At 37.3% G+C, this 24,592-nt stretch overlaps 1 protein-coding gene across 4 annotated transcripts in view; it reads left to right on the top strand.

Annotated features, from left to right (window-relative positions):
* Positions 1-24,592, top strand: part of EEA1 (early endosome antigen 1) — a 67,855-nt gene that overhangs the window by 36,192 nt on the left and 7,071 nt on the right. For all 4 annotated transcript variants that reach the window (XM_041409733.1, XM_041409734.1, XM_041409736.1 and 1 more), the window contains 17 exons: positions 1,555-1,704; positions 2,607-2,726; positions 2,952-3,155; positions 3,826-4,026; positions 4,231-4,344; positions 5,526-5,681; positions 7,444-7,583; positions 8,121-8,451; positions 9,916-10,017; positions 11,074-11,268; positions 12,577-12,759; positions 18,487-18,672; positions 19,104-19,235; positions 21,027-21,212; positions 21,519-21,757; positions 23,212-23,332; positions 23,680-23,778. In XM_041409733.1, coding sequence (XP_041265667.1) covers positions 1,555-1,704; positions 2,607-2,726; positions 2,952-3,155; positions 3,826-4,026; positions 4,231-4,344; positions 5,526-5,681; positions 7,444-7,583; positions 8,121-8,451; positions 9,916-10,017; positions 11,074-11,268; positions 12,577-12,759; positions 18,487-18,672; positions 19,104-19,235; positions 21,027-21,212; positions 21,519-21,757; positions 23,212-23,332; positions 23,680-23,778 — 2,859 coding nt within the window. The remainder of the gene's footprint in view (positions 1-1,554; positions 1,705-2,606; positions 2,727-2,951; positions 3,156-3,825; positions 4,027-4,230; positions 4,345-5,525; positions 5,682-7,443; positions 7,584-8,120; positions 8,452-9,915; positions 10,018-11,073; positions 11,269-12,576; positions 12,760-18,486; positions 18,673-19,103; positions 19,236-21,026; positions 21,213-21,518; positions 21,758-23,211; positions 23,333-23,679; positions 23,779-24,592) is intronic.

The raw sequence follows: 24,592 nt of genomic DNA, 5'->3' as shown, positions 1-24,592 counted from the left end.
AGATTATGGTCTCTTTCCTCACCCTGTCCTCCCTCTTCTCCTACCTCTTTCTTAACTGTACAGTCACCGTTAGCGGTCAGCATCTTGGCCACATGCCAAACAGCTTTTCACTCATGATTTTTGTGGTTGTGGGCAGATAATTTAGCTTGATTTTTTAAGAAGGTAAGTCATGGATACATTTTATTTCCCTAATAATTTCCCCATTTATTTCCCTGTATCCAAAGCCTTTAATTATTTTCCCTAATAATTTTCCCATTTATTTCTCCGTCTCCAAACTCTTTAAACTTTTGTATTTTTTGATAACTTGAGCTAAATTTTGACACATGGCATAAAGGACTTCAGTGTTAAGTTCTTCAGTGTTAAATTCTTTGGGAAACAGACAGCAGGAGTGAGGCTTCACCCCACCTTAACATCTGGGTGGAAAGTGTAATGGTATCACAATCACTGTTCCTTTTTCTGCTCTGCTGGGCAGCCAGTTGGTCAAACAGTGTTTGCTTGCAGTGAACAGTAAAATTGGGCTGCCTTTTGCATAGGTATTAATAGGGATTTAAGGGAAGCATGAGGAAGCTTTAGGGGTATTGAAGGGAGGACCAGGAGTTAAAAGGTGAATGGTTCTAGGGCCTTGGACATAAATGCATAGGGGAACAAGCTTCATTCATAGCTTTCCCACAACCTATGGGAAGTTCTTGCTGTGCTGCAAGGTCTGATCCTTTCTCTGGTTTTGCACTGAGTTAACAGGTCACTGTGTCCTTGATCGTGTTCATGTAGAAGTAGGCAGGAGGCAACCCAGGACCTATAGAGGCAGTTTCACACAGAGTAAGCTGATTTTATGAAAAGAGCTTTTTAGAACAGTGAATTGTAAAAGGCCATCCTTGCACTTTGAAGATGGTGAAGGACTGCTTTTGATGACTGATAAAATCATGAAGCAGGTTTGTGTCCAGCTGGAAGAGCACATCCACCTACTTACTCTTTGCTGCTGGAAGGTACTGGACTATAAGCTACCAAAGTTGTCATGTACCCTACACTGACTGTTCATGTATCTCTTCTCTGCAGAGAATGAATGCCATTGATGTAGCTAGCTCAAGCTAAAAATTACACTCTCAGTATTCTAGCAGAACAGTGTGGAGCAGGTAAAGGTAGGGTGCTTCAGCCTCTGGATTTAAAGGAGTCAGCTGGTGAACTGGATAAGCCAAGATGGCTCAAAGCATCATTATTTTACATGATAGCCCTTATGCTTTTGAAGGACCACCCTCTTTCTGTTAAATCTCTGTAACTTGTTTTGAAGGGCTCTTGTAGATAAATGAGGATGTTTCTGGGTCCTTCCAACCCACTTTTTTGAATATCTCTTCTTGACTGTGCGTTGATGCTGTTTCTTAACATGATTTTTGTTTCTGAGGTGTATGTGGTACATACAAGACTTCGAGAGGTCATGGACTTCTTTTGGTCTGGGTTAGAACTTCACATAAACATTGCATGAAATGAGTCTATATGACTGTTGGCTAAGGAATGAAATGAAATGAAATTAATGAAAAAGTGGGTGACTCTTTTTTGCAGCTGCACAGTAAACTCCTAGAAACAGAGCGCCAGTTAGGGGAAGCGCATGGGCGGCTCAAGGAACAGAGGCAGCTGTCTAGTGAGAAACTGATGGACAAAGAGCAGCAGGTGGCTGACCTACAGTTAAAACTTTCTCGTGCTGAAGAGCAGGTAGGGGTTTTTATGCAGATTCTGTAGTTTGTATGTCTGTACACACACTTGTGGTGATACTGCAGTTTATAAAGTTTGTTTTCATGGGAATTTGTTTTGACTAATACAGTAAAATTATCAAAATCTGCTTTGTCTAAGGGTCTTATGAAAAAAGTAATAAGGTGTACATAGACCCATATGGGTAGCTTTGTATGTAGATATTTTTTTAAGATAAAGCCCTACATTAAGAAAAAGTCAACATGGCACAGCCATGATAGTTGATAATTGATAGTTAATAGTGTGGGGTGGATGGGCAGAAAGCACTTGTTTTATTATTAATTTTTGTTTTAATGAATATCTTGTATATATTGCTGATTTTCTGCTGGCTGTAGGGGGAATTGGCCAAATATTTGAGTGGTATGTTGTCAAAGCTTTAAACTTTTCTGTAGCTAATTTGCAAAGCCTTGAGTAGTATAGAAGTGGAGAGACTGCTAAACTGAGGTTGCTACTAAAATAATGACTGATAGTTGCTACTGAAATTGAAAAAAAAGTAATAATAATGTTGTTTTACAGGTATCTTTATTATCAGTCATGTTACATCTTAACAACTATTGCAAAAAACATACTAAAAATGTCTTATGTTTTAGATTATTTGAGAGCTAAATTACATGTGTCTGATAATTCTTTTATCATTCTCGCTTGTGATATAGAATCTCACCGATTAATTGTAATGAATGCTTTGATTAGATTTTGATCTAGCATTACAGATTTTTGTTTTTATACAAGTTTTTAAATATCCATGTTTACACTAAAATATTTTATAGTTAGAGTGAACATTGAGTATAATTAGCTTACTGAATGGTGCTTTTTTCCCACTTATTAGTCTGGTTTGTTTGGTATTTGGTTTTGGGGTTTTTTTTCAGCTAAAGGAAAAAGCAGCAAATTCCACAGAATTGCAACATCAATTAGAAAAGGCAAAGCAGCAGCACCAGGAGCAGCAGACGCTTCAGCAAAACACAACAGCAAAACTACGAGAAGCCCAGGTAATGTAGTTATGTATGCTCATGTGAAAGTGGGTTCCAGGGTTTCATTATGCTAAATACTTCTTTCTAAAAGTGACTTGCAGGAATTACATTAGTTTCAAGAAATTAATTTATAAATCTGGAACAGGGTTTATGGAAAGTGTTTGATAAATTTATCCAGTATTTTATGCATTAGGCCCAACTTTTAAGGTCCTTATAATTAAACACTATTATCTTCTTGTCTAGAATGATCTGGAGCAAGTACTACGACAAATTGGAGATAAGGACCAAAAAATTCAAAATCTTGAGGCTTTGCTTCAAAAAAGTAAGGACAACATATCTCTGCTAGAAAAGGAAAGGGAAGACTTATATGCAAAAATTCAAGCTGGTGAAGGAGAAACTGCGGTTCTTAACCAGCTACAAGAGAAAAACCATGCATTACAAATACAGGTGAGAACTTCAAGATCTGTTTTTTTTCATGCATTCTCATTTTTGAACCTTGTTCCCTTTTTTTTTCCTATCTCATCAGATATGACACTAATCTTTTCTGTACTATTCCATTTCTTTAAACTTGCTTTAAAGATCTTACTGTAAATTTCACACGACTTGTGTTTTGGTGACTTCCATGCTATCAGCATAGGGAAAGGAATTCCTAGATATTTCATTTGTACATATGCTTGTAATATGTACTTAAAAATAGTTATACACATAACTTCATATATGTATTTGTATATGTTTATACTTGTAAACAACAATAAATATAGTTTAACTATAGATAAATAAATAAAATATATACACTTGTTTCACTCATTTTAAAAAGAGGTTGGATTCCTGCTTTCAACACCAGAATTCAGCTTAGCCTGCATCTGTTGTCTCCTTAGTATTTTGTTTCTGTTACATTAAGGCCAATTTGACAATTCTCTTTTGCTTCTACTTTCAGCTGGTAACCTATTTAAACTCTGGTGTTGTGAACAATATAGCTTTACTGTAATGGTTCAGGAAAAGAAATGTGATAGCATTGAGTCTCCAGAGCCATAATAAGACACACTAAAATTAAGTTTTTATTTCCTTGGACATGCTGTCCCAGCCTTCTCACATTGTTTCTTTTTTTCCACTGCAGGTAACTCAGCTGACAGAAAAGCTGAAAAATCAATCAGAAAGTCATAAACAAGCCCAAGAGAATTTGCATGAACAAGTGCAGGAACAAAAGGCACACCTAAGAGCTGCTCAAGATCGTGTGCTCTCCCTGGAAACAAACATCACTGAACTAACCAGTCAGTTGAATGAAAGTAAGGAGAAAGTGTCACAACTTGATGTGCAGGTAATGGATCTCTGTATCTTATGGTGATGAAAAATTCTGGTTGTGATTTCCCATTTGGGAAAAAGTGTATGTATTTCCTTGTAGAAAAATGCACCAACACATGAATATTGCTGATTTTACTATTAAACTTACTGATGGCTATCAAAAAATTAGAATGAGCTATGGTAAAACAGATGTTTTAGTGAAGTACAATTTATCTTTCAGGTAAAAGCAAAGACTGAATTACTACTCTCAGCAGAAGCATCAAAAGCTGCTCAGAGAGCTGATCTACAGAACCATCTGGACACTGCCCAGAATGCCCTGCAAGATAAACAACAGGTATTAACTGACACATAAATTTTCTGTGTTACCTAAAAACTGCTTAGAAGCCTCAGGATAGTCTGTTTACCAACTCAGTGAACATATGAATAAGCATTGGGAAATGATAATTTAGGATATTTTAACCATGTAGTATGCATTCAATTCCTTTTGCTGCTCCAGAGCAGATATATTTCACAGTGCAGGGAATTTATTTGGGAGTCCACTCCTTGCTGTAGGGTTATTCTTCAGAATCGAGGCTTTCCTTAGGTATTCTGGAGGTATTTTTCAATTCCTATGTGTATGCTGTGAAGAAAAGACTGTAGAATGCACTCAGCAGAAGCAAAAACTCCTAACTCTTACTGCTGACTCAGATAAATTTCCTATCAGCTGCTGGTATTCAGAAATAATTCTCTGTGGGCCAGCTGACATAAAAAAATCAAAAGGCTGGTGATAAAATTACATGTTTTTTAATGTCTTTTAATCCTAGTGAAGCATTTTACCCTCTGTTGAATCAAATATTTGCATAGTTAAAATCAGTGCTGCTGTGGTCTTCGTGGGAACATCCAGCAGATGTTAATATGGCACCACTTTGTAGCATGGGAATGTAATTAGTCTCTGTAAACAGGAGACAACTTTTTGCAGCCATTAAATAATTAATTAATAACTAAATACATCAGCTTGGTTGGAGAACAGTGAACTTTGATGTAGCTGTCGTTATAGTGGTTACTAGGTGAATGTGTTCATGTCTTTTGTAGAATTTATTTGTTTTGTATTGAACAAAACGTTTTGAAATCAACTCTGGTATTTGAAGAACTCTGTCCTCTTTGATGGTTGATTTCATGACAAACAAAGACATCAAAAATTTTATCTAGGTTTTTTAATGTAATTTTCTAGTTACTGCTGTACTAACTTGAGGACCTAGCACCTTTATTACCTACAGTTCCTCTTGATTTAACAACTTCAAACACCTTTGTTAACATTTAGCCCAGAGCCTGTAAGGTTTGAGAGAATATTGAGGCTTTAAAATATTTTTTTTCAGTGAAACAGAGGGAATTTGTGCATGTGTTTGTGTTTCTCCTTTCAATATCATTATTTTCCTTTTTAATTTGAACATGTTAGATCATTTAAAGCACATATGACATTAGTAATTTTTGAAGTTACTGAAAAAGTAAAAAGCTTTGTATTTTTGTTTTACCCAGGAGTTAAATAAGGTCAGTGCTCAGTTGGATCAGGTTACAGCTAAGCTGAATGACAAGCAGGAATACTGTACTCAGCTGGAAGCCAGTCTTAAAGAGTACAAAGAAAAATGCCTTTCTTTAGAACAGAAAACTGAAGAACTAGAGGCACAGCTCAAGGTTTGTATTGAACACAGAATCTGGACTTACAGAAACTGATCTCTTCTGTTAGACAGCATGTGGTAAAAGCTGTGCTCAAATTAGGGGGGAAGGATTATATCAATATCACTATTGTGGGTTTTCTTTCTCACTAATGTTTCCTGATTCACCATTTAATCCTGTTCTCCTGTGCTAGTATATCACATTAAATAGATAGGCCTATGACACTGCCACTATTGTGTCATTTTCCTCTGTGTGTGCTTCTGCCAACCTTCCTGCTACCTGGAAATTGTTATGTGAGGGTCCCAAAATTAGAGTTTTCAAGTTGAACTTACACACTTTACAAGTAGTAGCAGGGAATATGTGTTACATTGCCTAGCCTTGCTTAGCACTGCCTGTCTGGTTTAATTTATTTCTGAAGCCTTTCAGTGGGCTTTTTAGCAAGATTTATTTATCACTCTTCCATCTCTTAACTTGATCTGGAGTTTTGCATTCCATTTCTGAAATCAGTTTTTATTTTGAAGTCCACATAATGCTGGCAGAAGGTTTGCAGAACTTCCTGGTGTTTTGATATACTATTATTTACAGTTAAGGATATGGATTAGTCCTAATGCTTGAGAGCTTTAAAACTTAGGCTTTGACCTTTGTTCACTATTTAAAAAAATACCACTTGGTAGTCAAAATTCATAACACACAAAAGCATATGATTCAGGGATCATGGGAGCAATGCAGAACTGGTTTTGCAGTGTTGTCTGTCTGTTCTGAGGGAGGTTAGTAATCTTTTTGCTCAAGACTGAGTAGGGTCTTTTTCCTAGCTTTTGTGCTCTACAGAAGAGAATGAAGATTGTTTTCCCTGTATGAAATTTTAAACCCAATGCTAGTAAAAATTAAAACTGTCATGCATTTCATTATCAGCATAATTATTTTGTTCTTCCATCTCATCTTTTGGACACTGGGTCTTTTTTCTTGCCTACTTTGATTTGTGTTTTTAGTTTTCATTCTTTTGCTGTAATTTCACAAGTAGCCAATGGACACAAATGCTTGGGATAAATACAGAGCGTGCTTGGGTATGATTTTATGAGGTTCCTGGTAGCTGAAGTGTGAAACTGAGCAGGGTTGTTGATGTTGTCAACAGGAATGCAATTCTATGTAAAATCTTGGCATCATCACCATTCTTTGAGATTATTCCAGTTTAATATGTGGCATTTAAAAAAAAATTAAAAAAAATAGAAAACAAAAAGCCCTCAGGAAATTTTTTTGAGAAACTTGGCCACTTTGTTTTGTGGCCTCTGTGTGAAAGCAGAAGTGCCTGTAAAACACTCAGTATGTTGAAGAGTCTAAACAATGCCCATTTGCTGAAGGCTCCTGTGTTCTTTATATTCCATGTGAGTGAAAAAGTAGCTTTGGAAAAAAACAGAAGAAAAACCTCTTCCAGGCAAGCATAGAATTTCTTCACCACTTCAGTTTTTGTCTTTGCTTCTGCTGTAAAGCTTTTTGTCTATTACTTTGTATTACTTTGCAGAAAAATGCCTGCTTGGCCTTTTATTTAGAGATGCTTTTAGAATGTGTTACTAAAGTACTTCAGTTCAGGAGGAGCAGGTGATTAGCTGGAACTAAATTGTGAAAGATAAATTGCAAAGTAATGAAACAGATGATATGTGAGAATTGTGACTGCTTTCTACAGTTAATGCTACTCACAGGCTATATGACTTTGCTTTTTATTGCTATTTTTATTTTGTTGATTGTTTTGTGATGGCTCTGTCTTTTTATTTTTCTCTCTCAGAAACTTGAAGGTGACATTCTTGATGCTAGAGCAAGCAAAGACCAAGCTCTTCAGGAGTTACAGCAACAGCGACATCAGAACAAAGAATTAGAGCTCCGGACAGCAGAACTGAGTAAACAACTTCAAGCAGCAAGAGAAGCGTATGCATTTCCTGTGTTATAGTACTTTTCAAAGTCAGACATAAAACCAGGGCAGTTTGGAGTAGAGTTGAAATTTTCTGCTTGTCTCCTGTGATTTCATGAAGTTGTAAATAAGTGCTGTGTCCCCTCTGCTAGAAGAACCGTGTTGTATCCCACCTGTTGTCTTTCACTCCATCTGCCATGTTGTCTCACAGGAGTCACTGACTGCTGTGATTCACTACACTTCTTTTTTTTATTCACTGTGCTTGTTGCCAGCTAAATGTCTGAACAGTTAGATGTAGTAAGGTCCATCTTTAAATATCTATAGCTCTGTAACCTTTACAAATTTGCAATTCATGCATAAGCACCAAAGGGGTAGTTTCTGTTCATTATAGTTGAGGAAGAAAGAACCACCTCAAAACTATTTTCTGAAATTGCTGCTTTGTCTTAACTGGGGAGATGTAATGGCCATGGATGAAAGTAGAGACTTTTAAGGATACAAAAGAACCTGTGGAAAAGAACTTTAAAAAAATATGTTTTATCCTTTTGTATTTGCAGGATGTCTAATGCTCAGCTGGATTTGCAGAAGAAATCTGAGGCCCTTGACCAAGCAAACCAACAAATTACAAAGCAGGAGGCAGAAAAGGCCAGTCTCAAACAAAACCTTGAGAAATCAAATCAAGACACAAGTAAACAGCTCAAGGAACTTGATTGTAAAATGCAAGCAGCCACATCAGAGCTGCAACAAGTGAAGTTAGAGAAGGACACTCTATTAAAGGACCTTACAGATACCAAAGATAAGCTCTCAAAAAGCTCTGAATCCTTCAAAAAAAGAAAGGAGGAATTAGAAAAAGAAATTAAAAAAGGAAAAGCAGCTATGGCAGAAATGGTTAGTAGATTCTTTAGTTAGGCACTAATTTTGGTATATACATTCTGATAAAATGACTTTGCTTTCTGTTTTAAAACAGTGTACATATGATGAAAATTCATGAATATTTAGTACTGTAAGGAAAACCAAATTGTGTTTTTTAGTAGTTCATACTAGTTTCCCACCTTAAATTTTTGCCTACATATTTACAGTAGTAAACATCAGTCATACCACATAACAGGATACTTTCTTCTTGCTGCACTCCTTTAACATAATGAAGAAACTAAATGGAGATGACAAGTGGTGAAACTGTTTGATGGCAAATGTCCCCCTTTTAAAAAACACATCAACTATATTATAACAACACAAAGTTTTGGAACCTTTGCTAAAATGCTATTGTATTGAAGAAGTTATTTTTCTGAGGCCATTTTAATTCCCTTTCTGAAGTCTTTATATATATAACTTCCTGTGTGTTTGTGCGGACATGCTGGAAAGCTGCATACTGCAGGCAGAGAGAGTAACATCATCTGTCATTTGGGGAATGAGCTTAAGGTATTATTGGAGTACTAGAACTATTTGAATTTCAGAAGGGTCTTACAAGTGACAGTATAACAAGTACTTGACCACCAGAGCAACCTATTATGGTAAAGAAAGTAAACTATTACGAGGGTTAAGATACACCTTTTTCTTACCTCTTCTGCCTTGGTGATATTAATGGGCACTATATGAACACAGTTGTTCTGACACCCTTGTCTCAAACGTGGCAAGGGGTGTCTTTCTCATACTCTTCTCATCTTTCATGTCACCATTTTCCAGAACCCATTCAGAGACACTTTTAATCTGATCTAAAAAAAAATATGCTCCTAGTTAAAAAGAACATTTTTCTTTTACTCATTCACCTTTTGAAGAAAAGCTCTTTTGTTTGCTTTTCTTTGTTACTGCTATTTAAAGATTTGTTTCTCCTAAAAACTTGAAGGATTTTCTCTTCAGTTTAAAGGTAGTAGTCCAGATTCTGCTTCTAGTTCTGTAGTCTTCTTGAGACTCTCCACTGTCTTAAATATGTAGTATTTGGACTTAACATATGGTTGCATTTGCATGGAGGTCTGCAAATTTACTTGCTTGTGAGTTTTAGAACATGAGGGAATTTTAGATCCTGAGCAAGACTAGTGAGCCTACTAACTTCATCAAGAAGGAGAAGGGGTGCCAACCACAGCTTCAAACAGGGAGACTATCCCTAATCAGAAAAGCTCTGGCACCTGGTTGAGTTTATCAGTACAGGGCATCTAACGTGTGGCTTAGATTTTACTCTTAAAGTTTTGAGAGGTTTTGAGCTGAAGATATCTGCAGTTGAGAAGGTAAGATTTTTCATTAAAAATGAAAGCGGTATTTTTAAGGATTTGGAACTCCTGCAGAAATACTCCATACATGGTCTTAGAAGGAATATATAGTAATAATATGAATATTTCCTTGTCTTATGTTTTATAGGAAAAATCTTACCAAGAATTAAAACACCAACTTCAGATACAAACAGAGTCTGTAGCTAAAGAGAGGAATGAATTGAAAAACTCACTGGAGAAAAAGGAGGGGGTAAGTTGTCTGCTTAGTTTCAGAAATCTAAAAACCAATAAAAATAAATGTTTAAAAGATTGATTTTCAGTCTTACCTGCTGGGACTGATGAGACATAAAGATGTTTCAATTCTCAAATTGTAAACTATCTTTGGCACTGAAATAAGGTGATACTAAAACTTTCTTAGAGGGTAATGTGAAGCGTTAAAATGCAGGTTTTAGTCATAGTTTTCTGTGCTCCACATACTGTAGCAGGGGATTTTAGCCCTTTAATGAAATGGTATTACTGTGTCCTCGTTTTTTTTTTTTGTATTGCCATACAATAAAAGTTGTTATTTCATATCCTTAGATCTAGTTTATTCTCAGGCTTATTCAGTATGTTCTCAGTGTAGTTGGCAGGACATTTTCAGATATCCTTCAAGGACTGAATTGCTTTTTTTAAACTTGTGTAAGTCGCTTGTGACTACATAAGGACCAAATGTACTTCTTTTTCAAAGATGAGCATTCAGACCATACAGTGCAGCTGGCAGCCTGAAGGACATGTCTGCTTTCATGCATTTCTTTACCCAAGGCATCTTCTGTTCCCTAAAGGAATCAGAAAAGATTTGATCAATGGACATAGTTTGATAGACTGTGATGGACACTTACTGTCTGAAAGTGGTTTGGGGGTGTGCAGGTGTGATGGGAATTGCTCTGTGACTATTGCTGCTGCTTCCCTGGCTCCCCACTCATTCAGCTGAAGTGCTGTGGTGCTCAGTGGAAAGTGCAGAAGGATGAGCTTGGTGTATGCTGCAGTTGGCAGCAGGAGAGCCCAAACCACTGCTGGTGTGAGAAGACTTGCCTGATCTTAATTTAGAATAGATAAAAAAGACTGCTGTTGATCTCTGGGTAGTAAATTTGGAATAACAGACTATTTTAATGTGTTATGGTAGTTCTTAAAATCTGCTTGCCAGTGTTCAACCACTTAGCTATGAAACAGCAGTGGCACTGTGGGATGGTCTGGTTCTATGAACAGCATGTACAAAAAGTGATTTAAATTTAAATTATATACAGTTACTTAATATTTTTGAATGTAGATTTCTAAGCAGTTGTCTATAGACCTTGATTCAGCAAGAGCACAAGTACTGGAAATCCAGGGTCTTCTGAAGGAAAAAGAAAAAAGTGAGCAACATCTCCAGGGAAAGCTGAGAGAGTTAAAGGAATCTTTTGAGCAGAAGAAAAAACATAGTGAAACACTGCAAGCTGAATTAAAAACTGCCCTTTTAGAAAAGGTAAGACTGTCCTTTCTTACTCTTAGAAGAAAATGAATGTAAATTCCTCTGATAAATATTGAAGCTTTTATGTCAATAACTTTGTGATAAACTCTGTTTGCTGTAGTCTTGTTGGAAATGATAAGGTCAGGATGTGGAAGTGAGGTCTTCAGATGTTGTTGGAGATAAAAACAACAACATCAACAGCAATAATGAAAAGAACCAATGCTGAAATATAAATTCCATAGGAAGTGAGTTTTAATAAAGGGATAAAATAACCTAGATTGAATGTGGGTTTTTTGCTTCAGGAGCAAAGCAAGAGCTGCCATTTTCTCATAAAGCAGTAGAATGTCGTGAGAGTATTTCTAGACAAACTCTGCAGTGTTTCAAAATGTCCATGGCAGTTTTAAACTGAGTCTTCTCATATTATACCAAAATTATCTGAGTGACAGTATAAAACTCATAAACCATACTGGGAAGAGTTCAAATGTCTTACAGCATTAGGGAATGTTGTGCTGTGTGCCATGCACTGTTAAATGTGGCTTCAGCTTTGGCTGCCCAATGCTACATGTTCATATTTGTGCTTTAGACAGCCTGTGGAAACATTAAGCCTTGGTGTTGTGGTTTAACCCAGCCATCAACTCAGCTCAACAGAGCTGCTCAGTGCTTGGGAAGACAAACACTCCAAACTCCCTCCCCTTTCTTCTTCTGCTAGCCCCATAAGCTGGGCATGATGTCCTATGGTATGGAATTTCCCTTTGGTCAGTGGGATCAGCTGTCCTGGCTGTGCCCTCTCCAGACTCCAGACTCTTGAGCACCTCCAGATTTCTTGCTCACAGGGTGGTGTGAGAAGCAGGAAAGGCCTTGGCTCTGGGTGAGCACTGCTAAGCAGTAGCTAAAACATCCCTGTGACAACAACACTGTTCTCACCACAGATCCAAAACACAGTCCCCATACTAACTACTGTGAAGAAAATTCTACCTCAGCCAAAACCAGCACACTCAGAAACATTATTCCAATTTTTATTGTTTAGTCTTAATGTGTTTCACTTTGTCTTTTGTAGCGAATTAAATTTTGTTATTAAATTAGTTATAAAATGTTACTGTAAAATCACAAATATCAAGTTACTGAACTGTTATTCCATAAGAACAAAATTCTCTTCTTACAGTAGAAATACATTTTATTGAAATGCTTAATTCTTCTTACAGTAGAAATACATTTTATTGAAATGCTTAATTCTTCTTACAGTAGAAATACATTTTATTGAAATGCTTAAGCTAACTTTACTGTCTGTAACTTTAACTACAACTTTCTATGCTTATGTTTCAGGCAGAGCTGGAGAATAAACTGCAACAGCAGTGTATTTTGTCAGCACAGGAACTTAAAGCAGAGAAAGGCAAGCTAGCAGACTTGCAGAAGGCCCATGATAAACATAAAGAAAACATGGAGAAGCTGCAGCTGGATCTTTATGGGAAAGAGTCTGAGCTGCTGGCAACCAGGCAAGACCTTAAGGTACTTGCAGTCATTTTAATGTCATATGTGACTTAGCAGGTGTTAATATCCATTTTGAAGACCAAGAAACAATGCAATAACTGTATAAGTGAAAAAAAAATCTTCTCCTGTATATAGAATTTAGTGCTGTTTAATCCTTTTCCGTTTCCATGAGACAAAAGAAATTCTGAAACTAATTTAAATGCAAACAGATTTGCCAGTTTACCTGAAATACCCTTGCATTTCTGCAGCAGCAAAGTGAAAGGCGATTTGGTTTCATATTCATTAGAATTATTTTTTAATGTTGCTTTTTCATGTTATATACTGTAGCTTTCAGCTAATTTAAATAGCATAGCTAATTAGGGCAAGGTCTGCCAGCATGTAACTGCTGTCTTCCAGATGACTTAACTAGAATATTCCTGTTGATGGTAGATATTAAGAGATGTCAAACTTAGAGAAACAGTAGGCTTTCAGACCTACCTGGAATACAAGTGCTAGAATTTCGTCCTTGAAGTTTTTGCTATTCCTAAAGTGAAGTTACCTGGTTTTGTATTAGTGTGCAGTGCCTTCAAAGAGGTATTGCTGAGAGTTGAGCCAGTCAGCAAAGGTGTTTTTTGGCCCTTTTTTCTGGCCTTCTGCTTCATGTCAGTACTAAGCCAATGTTTCAGTTAGTCCCAAGGACATTCTGTGCCACAGAGACTGAATGCCAGGTTCAGGTTATTTTAAGAAACAGAGAAATACCTCCTTTACATATAGGCCACTGCAGTTTTATTAGACTTACTCCTCTGTAGTGATAAATTACCTGCCATGTTTCCCTGCAGCTTATTGAAGCTTTACGTTCAGTGCACCATGGTTGAATTGCTACATTAAGTTGTGGAGAACTTCTGCATGATTAACAAGCTGTGGTGGCTTAAGCATATTCTTTCTTTCAGTTTTTTACTATTGCACATATACATCTGTGAGTTTCTTTCCTGCAATGCATTTAAATCACCTTTTGGTAGTGGAGTGACCTGTAGAAGCATTTGATTTGTTCAGTAACTTGGGGTTTTTTTTAGTAGAGTTTTTATTAAAGTATCACTTACTGCAAAATAGCTGTGAGTAAGTATTATTAAAGCAGTTTGATGACTTCTAGTTCTGGCAGAAAAAATAGGACCGTGTGTGTCTCACATGTATTTAGACCCGATGGGGATGGTAGCAAGAGAGAGGGAGAGTTCTATGCTAAAAGGTAGAATAAGGTGAAGGCAATGGGGAAACAAGATTTTTAAGGTGAGCAATCTGGTAACTTGATTTATGATGTAAGTTTCTGTGGAGCCTAGAGAACCTGAAGAAGATTTGGGTTCCTAAGTACTGTAGTGGTGTACCAATTTGGAGGCTGTTTGCTTGATTTAAAAATTTTGCAAAAATCATATATTAATTAGGGTTAGTGAGGTCTGATTGATGCTACTTTTTTTTTTTTCCTTTTCTTTTTTTTTTTTTTTTTTCCTGGAAGGGGGAAAAGGTGTGGAGCTGAACTTTAATCATGGCTGTGCTACCTCAGTACAACTTTAAATTAAAGAAGCAGTGATAACTTGTCTTAGAAGACCCCAAAAGAAAAAAGCACATTCAGACAGCCTCAGAGTGACAATGTTAGTCTTGAGAGATGAATATCAAAATGCCACTGAAGAACTTTATGGTAGAATTTCACAACCTGTTCAAAATCAGTTGTCTGCATGATGTTTTGCCTTGAGCAAGTTATTAAAAGTAGCTCATTTGAGCCAGAGCTGTGTGTTTTTTGTGAAGTTTGGAATGAAAGCTGATGGGCAGACTGAGCTTTAATTGGCCTCAATCTTCTTAGTAGGCAGTGGTAGAAGATTTTAAACTGTCCGTGTGTAGAGTCAGCTTGGGTGCCTTTCGGTGCAGGATTTTTAGCAGAGTTGGGAACTCCGTGCAGAGCTGTGTTGAGTCAGCACTGTCAGGAGCCCAGCACTGTCCAGAAGAGGCATGGCCAGAGCAGCAGTGCTAGATTTAACTGGACAGCCGAACGTGCTCGCTCCCGCGGTGTGGCAGCTCGCTGGTGGCGGGCCCGAGGCTCCAGGCTGCTGAGGCGGTGGGTACGGGCGTGGGGCGCTCCGCTGCTGGCAGGGCTGTGCACAGAGCACCATCTGCCGGCATCGCTCGGGAAAGGCCCAGCCGGACCGCAGGCTGGGCTCCGGCTGGGGCCGGGTGAGCCCCGCCGAGGGGCGGAACGCTGCGGGGCGGCTCTGCCGCTGCACACCCGGCGGCTCGGCCCGAGCCGGGCTGCGGGGCAGGGCGCCGGGGAGCCCGCCGCACAGCGCCGAGCAGTGCCGCTGAGGCCGGGTGCGAACCCTGGAGCTCAGTCCTGCAGAGGACACGGGACAAGTGTTGTGATACAATTAAAAAAAAAAAAATCAAACCAGAAGTGAAAATGTAGTTATAATTATAATTTTATGATAATATTTTCTGCAAATTTCCTTTGGATTAAAAATGTCTCTAACAGTAACTTTCACACGTTTTCCATCTTTGTTAATGGAAAAAGAAAGAGGATTTGAGTGTTTGTTAAAGCTAGTTTTTGATAAAAAAGGATATATATAATTAAAAAAGAATACCACTTAAACAATTTTTGTATACACACACACATATTTATACAAGTATCTGTGTGTGACTATTGTGAAAAATGCATATTTTATGATTGGCTTTTCACAAATATTAGGATGAATATTATATGTATTATGTTAGAAAGTTACGCTGTATTAATTTTCTAAAGTCATATGTTAAATATAGTTTTAGGTTATAACATAATGTTAAAGTAGGAATTATGTATGTGGGATTTTTTTTTTTTAAAGAAAGGAATGAGGTACTCGCACCAGATAGCAGCCACAGGACACCTAAATCTTTCAGAGAAAGAGAATTTATTGCTCTTTTATCAAAAGAAACTAACTTCTTCCCACCTTGCTCAGCCATGAAGATGCTGTGAGGATTAAGAGGAAGAAGTTGATGATTACCAGACATAATCCTTTGTTTGCATGAAATTTATGCATCATGTATGAATTGTATGAATATGAAACAGGCTGTTGTTTTTAAGGCTTAATCCTCTGTTAACATGTGTCCTTTTTCAGGCTTATTTTGCCCAGAAAAAGGTACCCGGTCTTCTGTAACTCTTTGTTTTTTTTTTTGTTGTCTCATATTGTCCTAATCCAAATTGTTCAAATTTTTATTTTTCTAATTATATTACTATTTTTATAACCATTTTATTACTATTAAGGTTTTAAAATCCTAAAAACAAGTGATTGGCATTTTTCACACATATTCACACTTTTTTTAGTGTGAAAAAGGCATTTTTTATATAGAAGAATTAATAAAAATGTACAAACTGTTATATTTGCCTGATTTTGACTTAGTGTGAGAATACTTTCTGTGAATCTGATCTCCTGAGCTCTGCCAAATATTCTTCAGTTTTGGCATTTGTGCTTTTTGTAGTCAGTCCTGGTTTCTTCTGTGTTTTCAAAATAATGTTTCTTTGTCTCCAGTGTTGGCATTGCTGTCAGCATATATTCAGTGAATATTCTGGAACAAAATTCATACTTGCCAGACCTCGGTCGTGTAAGTCAGGAGCCTAACTTGCATGCAGTCAGTCAAACTGTTTTTCTTAGGGAATGAAGAGAGATCAGGTTAGCATCTAATTTAATGAATAATTTAATGTTGATCCTTGTGGACTGGGATCAGGGAGCACACAGACTCAGATGCTTGTTTGTGCACTTCATGTAGGTAGAATGAATTTAGATCTACCTTCCTGCTAGGACCAGTTGTGGAGCTGGCACTGTGATTTGCACTGGCGCAGCTCAAGCTGTAGTGAATCAAACTGTAATTTTAAAATATTTTGATTTATTTAAACTCTGTACCATTCAGCCTAGTGCTTCTCTTTATTTACACAAATAAGTACTGATTAACCTCTTTTGTTCAGTGCCTGCTCCTTGTCTCAGCTTCGGAGTAGACACGATGGGATAACCTGTACAGTGCAGACACTTTGAGGTATGGGTTGAGAGAGAAGCACCCACTGTGTCACTGTCCACTTCATCAAATTTCAGCATCTGATGTTAGCAAATTTGATGTAACCACATCTCTTCTACTGAAAACAAAACTGAATTGAAGTTGTGGCTTTATTATGTTTCTTTCTAAGACTTCAGAGACTGTTGGGTTTTCCTGTGAAAATGTTATATGATGGTGCTAGACTTCCTATCCTCCCTCAGTTTTTTGGAAAATATGGTACTCCACTGCACACAGTGGAACAGAGTGAGATAATTTTGCTTTCTGAAATACCCACCCTACTGAAACCTTGAAACTGCAAAAGCATCTTGTATTTTTTTACAAAAAATTCCGAGTCAACACTTTTCAAAGTATTAAGTAGTAAACTCTCAGAAAGAAAGTGAAGTAATTTGTCTGAAAATTACTTTTAAAGCTGGTGTGAGATTTTTAAGAGTCATGGGGATTCTTGAAAATGCTCTTGAATCAGCAGTGTTCCATCACTGCTGTTTCAAATTAAATGTGACTCTACAAGCAAAATTCTTCAGATATTACAAAGGAGGGTCATGAGGCATAGAAATGAATTAGCTTTTAAATCAATATGGGAGCGACTAAAGCATATGCATAATTGAATGAAGTGAAAATTCTGCTTATAGTTCCTCTTAAAACCACTAACCTTCAACAAGAGGTTTGATTAATATTTAAGCAAGAACTTCAAAAAGAATTGAGTTTGTCTTGAAAGAATTTAAATCCTTACTGCTGCACTGAAGGCAATAAACTTATTAGTAATAATAAATCTCGGCTCACCTTCTGTATCGTAGCATCAAAAGTTTGCATAAAATACCAGTATTTTGGAGAAGTGGAGGATGAGTTTGTTTAGTTGTTTTTTTTTCTCATTGGTTTCAAGTGGAACTAGTCTTTACCTAAGCTAGAAGATTTAAAAACCTTCAGAATATTAACTCAAAAAAACCCCCCAAAGTTAGACTTTGTTGTGGGCAAACAGAATGTCCTTGGCTCTGGGTGCAAGTTTTGTATTGTTTCTTAGGATTTTGTGGCCTTTTTCAGACAGATAAATCAAAGTTCTTTTTCTAGCTAATGGTGAGAATTAGAAGCAAATAAAGTATCATTTCTGGATTTTGAATAAAAGTTTAAACTTATTGTTTACAATGCTTATGCAGCAGAAACTGTGAAACACTTTATCCTGATATTAGCATTTTTATCTTATACATTTCACTTCAGAATTTGAAAGAATCATGATTTTTCTAGCACTGAATTTATTAAGTCATTGGTGAAAAATAGCATTGAATGATTTTTGAAATCTTCAAAGTATAGCTTCACTGCTTCATAAGTAACAGCTGTCTAGAGTTATAGAACAGTTGATTTACCTAGGTAATAAAATGAATTTATGTGAGCAAATTCAAGTGTATTCTCTTTTTGGCAGTTACCTTTTGTTCTTTGCCCTTCTGCATGTTATCACCTTTTGTCTGTGTAAGGATGCAGGCTGGAATATATACAGTAAGTTTTTGTTCCTGGAAATTACGCTGGCATAGTTTCTTTTTACTTAGGGTAACCTTGTAAACTAGAAGTTTCTGTAATTATGCTCTGTCGACATTTGAAGCTAAATGTTGCACACTAGGTAGCAGTTTTTCTACTTGGAAAATGTTTGTGGCAGTTTAGTGTGTGAAACTTTTATACTGATGGATAACTTAGAACTCTCTTTGTAATTAGTCCGCAGAAGAAAAACTTGCTCTAGCTCAAGAAGGATTAGTTTCCAGCAGGAATCAAATTGCTAGCAATAATCAACAGATTCAGGAGCTGAAGAAAGCTAAGTCTACACTGGAGCAGGATGCATCAAAGAAAGAGCAGCAGCTGGGTGAGAAGACCAAAATGCTACAAGATCTTCAGAATGACAGGGTAAATGCCTCTGCCTTTTGAATTCTCCACACAGGAGATTTCACATCCACTCCATGCAGGCACCCTTTACTATTTTGTATTACATCCCTAATTTGAGAGCATAACATTGTTATAGTGCATAACGATAACAGTTTTACTGAAGCTCTGGTGAAAAGACTTAAAAAAGAGACAGTTGTACTGAATTTGGTTCAGAATATGCTCTCATTTTTTCTAGACAGGTTGTGTCTAGACAGGTGGGAAAACATTATTAGTTTTAAATCTAAAACTGCAATCATGCTGCTAATTGCATTACAAACTGTGGATAGATATATGGCAGTTGTTTCCCCATAGTTACAAAGTCACCAAGTAGTTTTTGGGCCCTGGATGTTTGGGTTTTTTATTTTGTGAATTTGGAAGAGGTAACTTTTCTAGCACTTCTATTTCTCTTCAAGATTTTGAAAGAAAAAGATTTGGCTAATGAAAAATGTAAAACGGCGGAGCTCCAGGAAATAAGGAATAGACTTGAAAAAGAAAGTGCCAAGCTGGGTGAAGAGCTTAGAGCCTGCAAGCAAGAATTTGAGAAGGTACATTGCGACAAAGTTTTCTTCATGTGTTTGGTTATCTGATGAGAAATACGTGTCGACTCAGTAGATGTTGTCTGGAATGGTTTTGCAAAGATGGTTACTGTAAATATTGGTAGTACAGGTAGGGGAACCAAAGCCCAGATTCTATTGAGCTCCCTCAGCAATGATGTCTTGTGTGGTGATGATCCTTGAGCCTAGTGAGCCTATCACCAGGACCACGTGAGTCAGGTGGGCTGCATAACTTGTCTTAGCTTCAGGATGGGTTCTATGTCCTGCCTTTTCTTCAGTTCCACTGTAAATTCACTCTGCATACCCCTGCTTGACTATTCTGAAATGAAAAGCTGTCCAAAAAAGTCACAATGGTGAAGTTTTCCACATATTCTAGACACATCTGGGACTTCTCAAGGATGCATGGTAGAGTTGAAACTCTCTTACTGTTGTATCTTAAAATGTCTTAAAAAGTCACAGTTGGGGAAACCTCATAAAAGGCAAATGCCAGGAGCTTCGTAAAAGACAATCTCTCTTCCAAAACCATAACAATCAGTTGAGCTCTCAAAAGGGTAAAGGTTGGGAGGGTTTAATGAAATAATTTTTAGTCTTCAGTGAAACTAATTGTTTCTTGCCACACTCTACATATTCTGTTTTTTTAGTCTCTATAAAAACTAACACTCCTAAAAGGCTGCAGTTTGTGTTTTCCATAATGTATTATTAGCAGTTATATTTGCATCTGTTAAGCACACTTAGTTTAAATTATTGCACAAGTATAAATACAGGTACAATTCCCTATACACTAATAAATAGAAAATAACATGATAGCTTACAACCTTCAGATGTTCTTTTGTTCTTCTTTGTTTAGAAAATGGTCTGTAATTTTTAGGTATAATTCTGTATTTGTTTCTCTTGAGCACTCTGTGCTTGGGGAAAGGTATTCTAATTCTTGTTGTTCCTCAAATCTCTATTCTAAAGAATAAAATTTATGAATATGTAAAAGGTGTGCACACCAATATCAGCTTAATAGTCATGTCTTCGTTTCCCTACAAACAGTCAGACTGAAAGTGTCCTAAAGACTTAAATTCTGTTTCCCATGTCCTAGCAAGGACTGGATGTATATGTATCTCTAGGGCATCTTCTTGTTCTGAAGGTATGTTCTTTTCACTGTCCTTTGTTTGGTTTTAACTTGTATTGTGAATTTTGATTTATGGAAAATGGTGCACCCCTATTAGTCTGTTAGTCCCTATATCCTTGGCTGTGTAATTTTAAGGAAAATTATTTCTATAAATTAAATGAACTGTTCTACTTGAGTTCAGTTACAGAGGAACAAGTAAAGCCATTATTTATCCCACTTGCTTAAAACAGAGTAATTTTTATACACTGAAGACTAATAGAAACTAGCTTTCTTCCATCAACATTCACTTTTATATTGTCATTACAACGTTTTTAACCTCATTATTGCAGAGAACAATGTGAAGTAAATTTTAGAGCAGTACCTATAAAATGACAATGGATACATCTTTTCAAGGAGTGGTAGAAAACAATTCAACAGACCTTCCTCTCTACTTTAGTAGAAGCATACATTAAAATTATTTCTAAAATTGAATGTCGATCATAATAGAAGTTTAAAGTCTTTGATCATGAAAATCACTGGTACTGTACAAAATCATCCTTTCTTCTAGTGATAAAACTAAAAATTATTGCTGTCCTCTCCTAGGAAAGAATTACAGTATTTTTGAATTTTAATCCATTTACACTTTCAGAGTTGCTACTTTAACTTTGAACTCTGTATCCTAACAGGAGGTGACAAATCTCAAGGATGGAAACCAGCTATTGATTCAACAGAAATTAGAACTGCAGGGCAAAATAGATAATGCGAATTCAACTCTAGAACAGGAGAAACAAAAACATCAAGCTGTCAAAGATCAGCTGAAAAAGAGAGAAGAGGAGCTGAAGAAAGAATGTGCTGAAATTGAAGCCAAACTGGTTAGTATGTTAGAGAGAATGAGACTGCTGTTTTGTGAGCATGCCTTTAGATTTTTCCAGGGACAGAAAGGAAGCAATGTGTTGACTTTAGTTTTACTTTACATCAGCTTTTAAATGACAAGATCAAAAATCTTTGAGGCATTTAATGGTATAGGAAAATTCACTGAGGTGACAGCCTTGTCTAATAGAATATGTTGATTAAAAGTAGTGATTCTGTTACAGTAAGATTTTTTGGCTCAATTAAATGTAGGGAATAGGGAAAGAATGCTTGGAAGCTTATTCTTCATTTTTCCATTGTTTTTATAGCACACAGAGAAAAAAGACAAAGAAGAAGAAAAACGGAAACATGAGGAAAAAGAGACCAAGCTCACCATGCAGGTCACAGCCCTGAATGAAAACCTGGCCACCATGAAGAAAGAGTGGCAAAGCAGTCAAAGACGAGTGAGCGAGCTGGAGAAACAGACAGATGATTTACGTGGGGACAACGCTGTCCTGGAAGCAACAGTCCAGAATAACCAGGATGAGAGAAGAGCATTGCTGGAGAGGTAAGCTGTGGTCATGATGATGAGGAAGTGTAGTTTGAGAATTTAAATGAACTGAGGGTGAAAACTTGTTTGAGTTGATTTGGGATTCTGTAGTCTTGCTTTATTTAAATCGGTATTTGTTTTTAGTGCCTGGGCTGTGGGTACAGTTTCCAGGGTGCAAACCCCTGCCATCCCTGCCAAAGCACAGCAAGAGGTTTTGGAAACCAACTGTGCTCTTTGTGATGATTCTGTAGAAAACAGGGCAGGCGTATCAGGCTCTTTACTTATCACCAAAGCCACAGCTTTGTGCTTGCTGTCAAGGATTTATGTCCGTCTGTAAGGCCCTTCTAAATCCACTGGTCTTCTCTGAGATTTCAGGTGTATAGGCTGTGGCTTCTCATCTGTTGTGTCAACTTTGTGGGGCCTGGCAGAGAGGACTTCTCTTACCTGAGCTAACTGTCATTCTCCATCACTCTGAGGCTCCCATGCCTTGATTCAGTTTGAATACATGCCCTAGTCATCCAGAAGCCTGGAAGAGACCCCTTAAGTAACACAGAATTTGCATAGGAGCTCCCAGGTGTGCCAACTACTCTGTGTTAGGAGACTGAATGTGTAATTAGATTAGATAGACTAAAGCTCACAAAGGAGGCATTTTCTTCCTCCTGAAAAGCTGCAGTCTTATTTTCTCCCATCTTGCTGTTGTCTCTACAACATATTTAAGTCAAAGGTAAGCAGAGTGCTTTTCCTTCAGGCAGCAGGAGGCCTTGCAAGCAGCAGAAGCTACTTGAATGCAGTGATTTCCAGGGTAGAAGCAACACCTGTGAGACAGGAAGCTTTCTTTGTCCTTATTTCCTGACATGTTTGGTGAAAGTAGAGGGGAAAACTTTTGTTGGTACTGTCAAGCTTGGTGGTTTGACTTTTGAGCAGTAGACCTTGGAAAGGGATGGGATCAATTCAAGTGAGATCCTCTTTCTTTGCCAATCCCTTCCTGTACTGTGTTGAACTCATCCAGTAGCTGTTTACAGCTTGGCAGAAAAATACCCTTTGAAATTTGGCTTTGAGCAGCTAACTGAGTTTCAACTGATGGAAAGCAGACTTGATAGAAGAAAAAGGTTTCTTCTCTGCTCTGTTGCCTGACCTGATCTGGAGCAGATGGTTTGTGAGAGTGTCCCATTGCACAGGGATATTTATCAGGACTTGCTGTTGAGGGACTGCATTCAGCACTGTCCCTGGTTTGGGGTGTAACACCAGGTATTGATAAGCTGCAGATACTTAGGAGCAATGCCAGTATAATCTTGAATTGATTGTTACAACAGAATGTTTTCCTAGTTAAGGCATCCAAGAACTTTTCAGAGTAAGGATTTTTTTGGCTGGATTTTATCTGGGTAAGTTCTCAGACTGACAACCGACCCAAAGCACACGCAGTGTACATTGTCTTAAATGCTTTGAGCTGACTGTTTATTATTTTGCCTCAGGTGTATAAAAAGTGAGGGAGAAATTGAAAAGCTTCAGGCCAAACTTGTAGAAATGAAGAAAAAGCTGGACAATACAACCGCTGCAATGCAGGAACTTGGCCGAGAAAACCAGTCACTGCAGGTATAATTTGATTTGAAGCTATAAAACCTGTTGATTCTCTGTTTGGGACCTTAGGAGAATTTCAAATTTGTGTCAGTTTGGTGGTGGATTGCCTTTTTAGAGTGAATTAAGGTGTTAGGTTTGTGGTGTGTGAGGGTCATACTTCTGTGTGTGTGTGATTAAATCTGCTTATAGTTTTGAAGCTTGGAACGTTTCCTCTCTGAACAGCCATAAGCCCTGAGTACCATGATAGAATTGGTGCATTTATTTTGCAATAGATAGTGCTTGCCGTGGAAACAGAGGATATTAGAGGGAATAGACATGCATTTTTTAAAAAGCCTGATGCTTTTTTTACATCTTCTGTATAGATCAAACATACACAAGCTCTCAACAGGAAGTGGGCAGAAGACAATGAGGTACAGAATTGTATGGCCTGTGGAAAAGGCTTTTCGGTGACAGTAAGAAGGGTAGGTGTGTTTTACTCTGTGTCTATGGTGATTTTCAGTTTTTGTTGTTTTCAAACTCTTGGATTGGAAACAGACTTCAGAAAATGGCCTGAATAGTACTGTGATTCTCAAGACATCTCAGAATGCAGTTATTGTTTGAAATGCCTTAACATATTAAAAATAATGGCTGTGGAGCTTGCTTTATTCATGGGTTTTTTTTTTCCATTTTAACAGCATCAATTTATAAACAGTGTTAAAATGCTTCAATCCCCAAAGCAAGCAGGCAAAATTACACTGTTGCAAGCATATTTACAGAAAATATATTTATAACTGATCTGAATTAGATTTATGGTATAAAAGGAATGTAAATTGGTTGAAATTAGGTATGTGTGAAAATATGAGGCATCACCATGATTTGGTGCTTTGTGACTATATATTTGTAAACATAGAACAGAAGAAACATCTGAATGTGTTTTAGGTCTGGAGTCAGACCTTGTTTGAAAAACTGCTGTGGTCAGCCAAGATGTTAGCATCAATTTGCAGGTTTGCCGTTCATCCAGAGATGAGCACCCCTCCAACAAGTGACTTGGCAATGAAATAGATCAGGGATATTTGTGAGGTTCATTTTTGCAGACCTTCCTGATACAGTCCTAGGTGATTCCCCCTGGCCTGCACTATTTTGGTGATGTTCTTGGGTAGTCTTTGAACAGAGGCTGCAAGGGTACTTCTCACTGTGAAAGTTAGTAATTACATATAAGAAGAATGTATTTCATGTGACCAGAACAAACTCAAGAGAACTAATTCAAAAGGAGGATGAACTTAACCATCTATTTTC

This window comes from Onychostruthus taczanowskii, unplaced genomic scaffold, assembly GCF_017590055.1.
Source record: "Onychostruthus taczanowskii isolate IOZ18803 unplaced genomic scaffold, ASM1759005v1 scaffold31, whole genome shotgun sequence".
Lineage (NCBI taxonomy): Eukaryota > Metazoa > Chordata > Aves > Passeriformes > Passeridae > Onychostruthus > Onychostruthus taczanowskii.
Note: the sequence above shows the minus strand (reverse complement) of the source record. Positions and strands in the feature narration are given on the sequence as shown.